The sequence below is a fragment of the Anser anser genome, assembly GCF_964211835.1.
Source record: "Anser anser genome assembly, chromosome: Z".
Taxonomy (NCBI): Eukaryota; Metazoa; Chordata; class Aves; order Anseriformes; family Anatidae; genus Anser; species Anser anser.
Window position 1 is genome coordinate 18,258,081 of NC_139723.1, and position 10,909 is coordinate 18,268,989.

Genomic DNA, 10,909 nt, shown 5'->3' on the forward strand with positions numbered 1-10,909 from the left:
CTGACAACCAGTTTATAAAAAATGGATGTGGGGCAGCTGGAGAGATGAAACATCATTTTTCAGTCATAAAAATGAGTTTGTAGTGATCTTGTCCCAGCACTTTTTTTTTTCTCTTTTTTCCCCACTGAACTCCTCACCTGTAATTACATTTAAACAATGAAACCACAGAGCTCCAAGAAACTATTTACAAAAAGGGTAAGGTCATTACACACTCATTTTTAATGCTTTTAAATCCAGTTTCTCCTTTCCAGCTTCCCCTTTCCTGCTAGCTTCAGGATACAGATGCACTCAGGTGCATGAGAAATACCAGCAGAGGCAGTATTCAGTCTGCTTATCTGATGCCGTTCTGAAAAACTACCAGCAGCAATCTGTTTCCAATCAGTTGCAAATTTTTTATTGCCGTTTAATGGTGGAGGAAATTTGCACTGAGGAAAGCTGACAGTGAAATGAATAATTCAGTTTGCCTGCAGAATAAAGCCTGTCCAGTGTTGGCCTGGCCACTGAGATACTTGCATACTACTCTTATCTTTTGGGTGATGAAACAGAAATCTGTTTATATATCAGCCAGTAAGTATGGTGCTGTGTTTTAGATTTGGAACCAAAACACTGCTGATAACACACCAATGTTTCAGCCCTTGCTGAGCAGTGCTTGCACACAGCCAAAGGCTTTTCAGCTTCTTATGCTGCCCTGCCAGTAAGGAGGCTGGGGGTGCACAAGGACCTGGGATAGAACAGGGCTGACCCCAGCTGACCAAAGGGATGCCCCATAGTACATGACATCATGGTCAGCAATAAAACTGAGGGTAAAGAAGGAGGAAAGAGGGGATGTTTAGAGTGATGGTATTTGTCTTCCCAAGAAACTGTTAGGTATGGTGAACCCTGCTTTCCTGGAAGTGGCTGAACACTGAATGAATTCCTTGCTTTGACTTACTTGCATGTGCTGCTTCTGATTTACCTATTCAGCTGTCTTTACCTCAACCCATGATTTTTCTCACTTCTACCTTTTCAATTCTCTCCCCCATACCACTGTTGGGGGAGTTAGCGGGTGGCTGTGCGGGGCTTGGCTGCCTGCCAGGTTTAAACCACAACAGACAGATATCCCAGAATGTAAAGGAAATAAACAGTGGATGTCTTCAGACTGAGTCTAGTGCAGTAAACCTGGTGTCTGCTCTCAGTGAAGTAGCCCTGACTATCTGGCATAGGTCATGGGTCCCCAACAAAAAGAAAGAGCTGAGCTAGTGACTGCACTTTTGGAGGACTTTGTAACACATCAGATAAGTGTCATCCAGTAGCTGTTAGTGCTATACGAAGAATGAATCTGTTGCAAAGCAACCTACTTAACATTGGACGGACAATGGTCAGGAAGCATATAAGAAATTTAATGTATTTGGATATCTGTAATTGGTTCCCTCCCCTGCCCTCCCCTCGCCTCCCCTCCCCTCGCCTCCCCTCCCCTGCCCTCCCCTCCCTTCCCCTCCTTCAAATAATAGGGATATTTGCGTCACATCTCCCAATGCATATTTGCAGTCACTTGCTCATAGAGGGGAAGACTTGGCTCTGTAGGAACCACTGGGAGTTTTGCCACCAGTATCATCCCTCTAAATGTCACCAAAAGCTTTAATGTATGTGTATACCCTCACTCATAGCCTAACACACTCAGTACCAAACTATTCTGAGTAGATTTCAGGCTGCTAGTTATTATCTGCCATGATTAAAAAACAAACAGACAAACAAACAAAAACTTGGTAACTCATGAACAAAAAGAAAGTTCAGAAGTTCATACAGATGTATAAGTATTAGGAGGACACCAAACTGAAGAAAATGAGTTATTAAACATAGGGTGGTTTAATAATACATTTTGAGTTTGTAGAGATATTAATTCCTCTTTTCTGCATTATATGGAGAAATCAGAACAATACTGAAAAATATGCAGGAAAATAAAACAGGTGGTATTTTTTTGTTTGTTTCTTGTTGTTGCAGGAGTACCTTGGAGGTTTTGATTTTTCTTTTCCCCTGAGGGATTTCTGTTTTATTTTTCAGGACAAGGAAAACAGTCTGTGAAACAAAACAAGTGTATGTGTAGTATCATTTAAATCACCCAGCTAAGGTATGCTGCTACAATGTTTTTTTGGTTTTAAAAGTGTTTGGAGTGAAAGAAAAGAAAATATTAAATAATAAATTTACTTGCCCTCAGACTGGGTTGTGAAATGCCTCAGAGAATGGATGGATGCAGCTGATGAAGTTAAAAGGACATTCTGGACTATTTGTCTAAGCACAACAGGAGAATTTATAAGACTTGACAGCTTTGGATGTTCTTTAGGTTTTAGTAACGTTCTAGGGAAGAGCAATGAAAGCCATCAATGATTGTGGCATGCTGGCAATTGGTATCTGGAGGTAACAGGAGGAGCCTGAATTGTCTCCACTGGGAAAATAAACAATCGTGAAAGGCAGCAAGCTGAACTGTGAGGTTGTGATGTCAGTGTAGCTATTATGGAGCATATTTATTTGGTGACTTTTGACTATTGGAGATGGCAACAGAATCCAAACATTTTGTCTAAAAGGTATGTGGTACAATATTGCTTTGCTGCATCCTTGTCCTGAAAAAGAAATCTCAATTTTTGTAAAATGCAGTGGTTATTACAGTTTTGTCATTTAGTCATTCTTTAAGATAAAAAGCTTATACATTTGCTCTGTGAAGATACAACAGATGGAAGTAACACATGAGGACTCTCATTCCAGTTTTTATTGTTTCTCTACTTCCACTCTTTGCGAGAAGTACTACTTAAAAGCCATAATTAATGAGACAGGAAGTGTGAGGTTCTTTAAGATAGTTACCTGGCACTGTCTTCAGTCTGCTTCTCTGGGGAACGTTATTTTGATTATTTGTCTTCTGTTTCAGTCACTGTGGGGTTGACGTCATACTCTCACTGTCAGAGGAATTGTGCAGCAGGAAACCTGTGCTGTGACAGCCTCCTTCTCTGGTAAATACAACATAAGATTCTGGAGAAGCTCCTTTCTCTCTTGTGGTCTACTCTGAACTGAGCATATCCTCTTCAGAACTACAGTTTTTCAGAAGGTGAGTCTGGCAGATCTCTTCTGCCTATTGCATGATCACCTGCAGGTGCACATGATTTTTAAATTCTCTCTTAGGGTTCTGTTAAAGGACCACTTCTATGTATGGCTGAAAGGTTCTTGGACTGGAAGGGAAAACTCATGACGATTAGTTTTATTTTACTGGGAGAGGGTGGGATTTGCTCCACCAGACTCTTGTCACAGAATGGGCCACTCTGTCACCACAGAGCAATCTCTGTCACCGCCAGAGCAAACTCTTGCTGAGCTGCAGGTGATGAGACCTATTTCTTCATCTGGTCTACGTTTCCTTGCTGCCTTAAAGGCCATCTTCTGAACACAGATGCACATTTGGGGGTATGAGGGAAGGTGTACCCTAGTTGGTAAGTGGCCTTGCCACATCAGGGCAGCTCAGCCCACAGCTGATTCTGAGGAAGATGAATTTATTCTCATCCTTAATTAGGCTGTTACCAGATTTCCTATAGAGATTTCAAGATGCATATGAAAATGTACCACAAACCTGACTGCTGGTCTCAGACCACAGACATCTCTGCAGAACTACCTTATGAAGAAGATGTGACCATTGAAATGTCTCAGTCTAGTCCATGTGGGTATAGGGTTGGGCCGTGGGGACAGCACTTTGTTTCGCCCTGGTGAAGGTGAGGAACATGGTTACAGATCCAAGCCATAGGCTCCCTGGAGTGAAAAAATGCAGCTTGAAAGCAATGTGCATTCACTCTGGCAAGCCCTGCAGAGATACTAGCTGTAGGCTGCTGAGGTATCTGGAATGGTGGTCATCACATTTCACCAGCTGAAATATTTAGACAGTGCAATCTGCAAGGATCATAAATAGGAATATTAAACCCTTGAAAGAGCAATACAGGAAAATATTTTCCTTATGAAAATCATAAACAAATGCAGTTCCTTCCAAATCCCAACATCTTCTGAAACTGTTCTCTAAACAGAAACATCTGTCACTTGGATAAGACCAAGTCTCTTTTAATATAACACAGCCTCTGATTTTCTTCCTCCCCTAATCTGCTTTTAGCTTTGCTTTTAGCTGTGCCAAGAATCTGTGTTGAAATTGCCATTTCTCAGCCATATGCTGCAGTCACAGTGGTATTTGGAGATGTGGATGATCACCCCCAGGAAGACCTTGTTCTGTTCAAGAGATTTTGGAGAGCAGAGTGTCTGGGGGAGGAAAAGTGCAACTAGTGGCTTTCCTCTAAAGACATCAGAGTTGAAATCTGAATGAAAATGACTAGAGTTGAATGCATTGTCCCTGGATTATCACTACAGCCAGACACAGTAGACCAAAATCTTCCTCACATTAGATGGATAAACAGTGCTTCAGGAAAAACAATCCCTTCCTCTGGATAATAAGGTTTTGCAGACTTGAGAGTGGATGTCTGAGTTTCATAGTCTCCCTCTTTTCCCCATCCTTTCCCTCCTGTCAGGACATGATCTGGAGGAAAATGAGTCCTGTGGGCCTCACCAGTTTCTAAATCTTGCACAGTTTCCTAGTCCCTTAGTGTCTTTCCTGGAGATTAAAATTTAACACTTTATATTTACAATTATGTGGAGACAGATATGTGCTACATTTTCTCTGCAGAATATATTCACTGAGCAGCTGTGAGGGTATTTGAAGTACATTGTTTGGAAAAAGACATGGCCTTGTTCCTTTTCTGCCAAGATTTTAGAAGTGGCTTCTGATATGGGATATTTGGCTCCAGATAAATGCTAGGACCTAGTTTCTGAAGGGGTCAAGTATTTACAACACCGAAAGACACTGGGGAATTCTGCATGCTTACAGTGGTAAGTGCTGATGGCTGTCCTGCTCCTGACCCCTCCACAGCATAATAAAGCAGACAAGGATGATGCTCATGCATACTGACAAAGTGCTTTGACAATGTTAAGTGCATGGTTGGACATAAGATTGGATATAGGAAGAAAATCCTTATCAGGACTCCAGGATGAGTGCAAACGAAGACCAGTGTTCACTTTCTGTGGAGCGATGGCCTTCAATCTTGTTTTATTTGTGGATCCCTAGCAAATTTCCAGGGAAGAAGGCTCTCCCATATAGCAAATGCAAGTTGCCTGTTAATAGCTTTTCTTTTCTAAGCCTGTAAAGATACCCGAGTGCCGTGACTGAAACTTGATCCAGAGCATCCTGTTGTGAAGAGTGTCACTGAATAAGTTAAAGGGAAACCCTCTCTGAAACAGTTTGAAGGCTGTTCTTTTGCCTCTCAAAGAAAGTGTCACCTCCTGCTACTACAAGCTCACTTCTTTCTTATTGCTAATCCTACTTTGGCTGTCGAGAGGTACTAAAATCCTGGACTCCTCTCCTGCTTCCCACAGAGAGATGCTGGCCCTTTGGTAATGGTTAAGCAAAGATCTCTGGAGCAGGGCTTGGGCAACAATCCTAATGCGCAGGGTAACCTGGCAAAGACCCCTGTGCTAATTGGCAGAGGCAATGGGAGTGACTGGGTAGCACCTGGGGAAGGGTTAGAGGAACTCCAAAAAGAAGGTTAAATACTCTTGGTGCTGCCTGTGGTTAATGCAGAGGCACTCGAGTTACATACATTGTAGCAAGCTGTAAGCAAGTGGCTTCATAAACTGGGTAAAAAGAAGTAGTTAACATCCATCCTGAACAGTTGTCACCACCGTTTCTGTGTGAGAGGGAGGAAGGAGATGGATGGCGTTTGCAAGGCAGACTCACAGAACCCATAGTCCTTGTGGGTGCTTTGTTGGCAGACTGAGTGATGCACTTTTTTTCCTTTAAACCTAAAAAGCTAGGTATTATTACTATTATTAGTTATTATTATTATTAGGCTTTATTTATAAGTAAAATCTCTTGCAAATCTAATGGCTGAGATATAAATGTCAAGAAGTTTTCCTCTAGATAATCAGCTGAAAGCCTTCAGAAACACCCTCCCCACTCCAATCAGCCCGCCCGCTCATTTTTGGAGCATTACAAAAAGAACTGCAGCTAGAACAACAGTGTCACCTTCTGGTAAGCAAAACGACTGCTCGTACCTTCTGTTGACTTCAACTCCACTGGACACCACGGATGGCTTGTGTGCTTTCAGTGAGAATACCGCTCCTCACTTTTACATTAAAGGTGACAACGCGGTGATGTGCAGTTAGTAGTAGATTCAGAGAGGACAGAATTTCTTTGAGTTTTGCTTAATGATGAATAATAGAATGGCTTTGGTGATACAGCTCTATATTATATTATTTTAAAGCAGTTTTAAAATCGGGGCTGATACTGAGCCGCATTTTGTTATGTGTTTGGCGTTGGTTAATAACACATAAAAGTCTAACGTGGATATCACCTACTAACCTTAAAATGTTCACTTAGAATTCTGAGATTCTCACACTTTTGTACATGTCTAACATGTATGTATGTATTTCATAAGAGTAATCAAATGAGTGATCACATGGAAGCAAATGACAAGAAAAGCAACTCTGGCCAGGAAACATCTGCAGAAGGAAATGTCTCTCCTGCTAAGGACTCCACAATAACCCAAAAACAATTGGTATGATTTCTCTAGTCCCATTTTGTTGTCAAGATCCTTGCCATTTGCCTTCAATTTCTTCCACGATTATAAAAATAAAAAGCTGGACTCACTAGGAAAATATCAGTAACAATAACAGTAAAATAGTCAAGTTTTCAGGGCAGTAAGGTAGAGGGCTAGGAGTACTTCAGAGCTCTAAGTAAATGTGAAAGAAAAAAAAAAGTATTCTTAGAGGGATAGCTTATGATTTGTTTCCAACTTGAAATCACATTCTTTATGATTGCAGGCCATGATGATACTGGAATATATCTTCTGCACCAAAAATCTACCCCACACTCCAAAGCAGAAATGTATGAACAATGTAGGTGCATGAGATTGCCCAGTTGGTTTTCACGAGAATTCAACTGAAGATGCACAGCACCAATGACCTGTAGTAAATAAGTGCATTCAAGTGCATGTATATTTCTAAATCAGTAGATTGGACTGAACTGCCACTATTTTCTCCATGAGAAACGATGAAGGAACTCAGCTGACTGTGAAAATCACTGTGGATTCTGAAAGGATCAACACCCTCCACAAAACCAAGGGGTGGCAACTCACCTCCATTTTTAAGATAGAATATCAATTTGTATGTACATTTATGCCAGTGCATAATGAATTATAACTGAATATATAATGTCCACAGTCATTGTCTAAAGAGAAACTGACACAAAGCCCACGTCTGTGATGACTTTAGAAATGACTGTCAACATACGTGGGCTATGTGGAATCACTGGAAACAGTTGAAGTTTTAACCTCCAGAACTATTCAGCAGTTTTAGATAAGTGCGAACCTGAATTCCATAAAACATTCAAGAAAATACTCCCTCCTATATCTCAGAAAATGTGTCTCTACTAAAGGTGTTTAGTTTAGCTTCTTTACTTTTGTGTGTGCTTTTCTCTTAGTCACTTGCCAAATGCTTTCTTCCTGCACTAGCTGCTCATCCACACATTTCCCTTGCCCCCAGACTGTTTGAACAAAGCAGTTATAGGCACCTCAGTGAAGATAAGGGCTAATCCAGTTGAGATATTTATAATTATACTACTTGTTTTTACATAATCGATGAAGTTGAAGAAAAAATATGTGATTTCTGCCTCCCACAAGACAACTTTCAAACCATGGCACTGTACCTGAGCAAGAATCTCTATTCAGTCCTGACTGTTCCCTTTCCTGTTAGGTTCTACATTCAGTCAATGGAATAATCAATTAACAGCTAGACAAGCAAAGATTTAAAACAATGTTATCTTAATTTATGTTTTTTGCCTCACCTTCCTACCTGTGTTTTTTTGAGTTATCAAGAATACTTTTATTGTCATTTGGAAGACAGTGAGGGCATTTGGTAACTAGTAAATGTTTGTACTACCTACAAAAATTTTTGTAACTTTGCTCTTGTTTGTTTTTCTTAGCAACAAATTGAGAGACAACTAAAATGCTTAGCTTTTCAAAATCCAGGACCTCAGGTAGCTGACTTCAATCCTGAAACTAGAGAGCAGAAAAAAAAAGCACGCATGTCACAGATGAAACAAGATTTTTTTTATAAGCCCAAGTAAGATATAATTTATTACATATTTTTCTTTTAAAAACAGCTAGCATGCTGTTTACTGAATATAAATGGAATTAATAAAAGCATTAATATTTTTCAGAGAGATTTCTTATTACACATGAAAGCAGTTCTGGGAAAACAAGCAGTCTCTAATAATTACTTTTTCTTTGCTGTTGCAGAATTATGAAGAAGTATGACAAACATGGCCGGCTCCTTTGTAATAACATCGATTTGTGTGACTGCCTGGAGAAGAACTGCCTGGGTTGCTTCTATCCTTGCCCCAAATGCAATTCAAATAAATGTGGACCAGAATGTCGCTGCAATAGGAAATGGGTGTATGATACAATTGAGACTGAAGCTGGGAATGTGATCAGTGCTTTCCCATTTTTTATCAATGACTGATTTTGTTCTGATAGCTTTTGTGCCTGAGCAAAGTTCTCATTTCTTCACATTCTATTAAAGTATATCTTGACTTTTTGAACTGTCTCTAGTGAAATATCTGGCAGTGGTGTTTGTGCTTCTTTATTGCTGCCTACCCATCATACTTTAACCTTTTGCATTAAATAAAGATATGCATTTCATTATTCCACAGCCATGTGAGCTTTACTGAGGCACCTAGCGAGTTCTTTCTGAATCCTGACTTTCTTAAAATGAAGGTGTGTGGACTGCTGTGGGCAGACAATTTTCTTACCCTGGGGAGCAGAACAACATTTCTTGTAACCATTTTTTTTTCTTGCCGATCTCTCTGCTTGTGCATTTACTCAGACACATGACACATCCTTTTGTGAACACTTATCCAGGTGCCTTTCCCTTCTGATGCATTCATGTCTTGTATAGATGAAGTGGGAGTTATTTGAGCTAACACTGTCTTCTAAAACTAGGTCACCCAGTTATGTGTCATAATATATATATACTGTGTCAACCAGTATACAAAGAGGAGGAGAGTGGAAACTACTTTGCAGCTGTTTCTTGCTGTGTCCAGGCTACAAGACTGAAACCAACATGTTTGGTCAGCATTTTTTTCCCCTCACCAGCATATGGTGCACTCTCCTCGATCAGTCGTTAATTATAGCTCACACTGGAAGTAAATGGATTAGATATTTTTGCCTCTGGGCAGAAAAAGTCTCTTCAGTTCCAGGAGTCTTCTCCTTGCTACAAGACATTACAGATTTCAAATACCACAACAGACACCCTGTCTTCTGAGGAGGTAGCTATTCTCATTCATAATGGGCACTCAGGGTCTCTTTCACCATTTTTAAGGAGTGAGGATCCCTCACTTAAGGAGTGAGGATCTTGAATGATGCAGGTTGCCCCAGGCCATCTCAAATTGCATACTGTTAGGTGGGGGAATCATTCTCTGGGCCCACTGCTTGTTTTTCCTGAAGCTGCTCTCTAAATTTTGGATTTGGTAACATCTTTCTTCCCTAAAAGAGGCTGTTGTCTGTGGACAGAGGCCTCCTGGTCTGTGGACAGAGGCCTCCTGCTCCAAGATACAGGTATCTCCATGTAGAAGAAAATTCCTGGATCATACTCCAAAAATACCTTAACATCAGAGCCTACTTCTGAGTTGATACCTCAGAAAGATTTTTTGTCCCTTGCAGATAATGACACTTTAATACTTAAGCTTGTAGCATAAAAAACCACAGTACCAAGAAACTTACTTAATAGTTATATCTGCTATGGTGGTTAAAACACTCTATATTTGGCACTCAAATCTGATCCTGTTACCTCAGATACCTCCCTGGTCCCAAAGTATCCTTTGAGCTATACTAGGAGTCCAAGAAGTCCATGACTACCTCTGAACTATATTCCTTTATGGTAAGTGGAAATCTTGCCAATATATTCAGGTATGTCAATGGTTTCTTGTTCTAGGTGTGCCACAAAGTCCTTCTGAACTTGACAGAAGAAGCAGCTGAAGAACATAAAGATGACATGAAGATGTCAAACTTTCTTTAGAACAATGTGGACAAATTTGAATGAGCTTTTAACTCTTTCCAGTTAGAGGCAAAACAAAACAAAATGTTTCTCAAGTGAATTCCTGTGGTAAAGTTACATTTTAAATTATATGTGTAATTTGATTAAACCCCACATGTAAGTATTCAGAATCCTGTTATTAAATTAATTAGTGTTGCTTTATGTTTTTCACACTCCATCAGAATCATGGTCGAATGCAAAAGGTGAGAACACTGTCACTAACACATTCAATGCAAGCTTGAAAATATTGGAAAAAAAAACAAACAAACACAAAAACAAGAACAAAAACCTGCAAAAAACAGAAGTGAGAGCCAAGACAAGGATAATGAAAATAAGAGAAAGTTGCAGAGGCACCTCTGCTGAGGTTTGGGAGTGACTCCATATTGTTGCAAGGAATGGCCCTACTAACTTTTCCCCTATTTTCAAGTGGACAGCTGATTGTGAACAAATATAACCACTATTAGGACATTCAGCCACAGGGAGGATAAGGAAGGAAGAAAGGGAGGAAGGAAGGGAGGAAGGGAGGAGGAGAGAAAGACCTGTGTCACTGTTGTGATTTAGCCCTGGCATGCAGCTGAGCTCCACGCAGCCACTTGCTCACTCCCACCCAATGGCATGGAGGAAGACAACTAGAAAGGTAAATGTGAAAAAAACTCATGGGTTGAGACAAAGCCAGTTCAACAGGTATAGCAGAAGCCGTGCAAATGAAGCAAACCAAGGAATCCAATCACTGCTTCCCATCAGCAGGCAGGTGTCAGCCACTGCC

At 40.5% G+C, this 10,909-nt stretch overlaps 1 protein-coding gene across 3 annotated transcripts; it reads left to right on the top strand.

Annotated features, from left to right (window-relative positions):
* Nucleotides 1–1,531: 1,531 nt before the first annotated feature.
* Nucleotides 1,532–8,575, top strand: ARL14EPL (ARF like GTPase 14 effector protein like). 3 transcript variants are annotated; one of them, XM_083818238.1, is made up of 4 exons: nt 1,532–6,082; nt 6,489–6,608; nt 8,033–8,172; nt 8,349–8,575. In XM_083818238.1, exons 2-4 carry the CDS (start codon nt 6,498–6,500, stop codon nt 8,569–8,571), a joined length of 474 nt encoding a protein of 157 aa, XP_083674364.1. In that variant the 5' UTR covers nt 1,532–6,082; nt 6,489–6,497; the 3' UTR covers nt 8,572–8,575. The 3 variants fall into 3 exon arrangements, with proteins under 3 accessions (XP_083674364.1, XP_083674363.1, XP_083674362.1); XM_083818237.1 differs by having other exon boundaries at nt 1,532–2,107; nt 2,900–6,608; XM_083818236.1 differs by having other exon boundaries at nt 1,532–6,608.
* Nucleotides 8,576–10,909: the final 2,334 nt, after the last annotated feature.

What these genes read in the sequence shown, in the direction of transcription:
- ARL14EPL (XM_083818236.1), top strand. Translation starts at nt 6,471, where the DNA reads ATGTATGTATTTCATAAGAGTAATCAAATGAGTGATCACATGGAAGCA. An exon ending in CAATAACCCAAAAACAATTG is followed by an intron (nt 6,609 to 8,032) that starts GTATGATTTCTC and finishes TGTTTTTCTTAG; the next exon opens with CAACAAATTGAGAGACAACT. An exon ending in GATTTTTTTTATAAGCCCAA is followed by an intron (nt 8,173 to 8,348) that starts GTAAGATATAAT and finishes TTGCTGTTGCAG; the next exon opens with AATTATGAAGAAGTATGACA.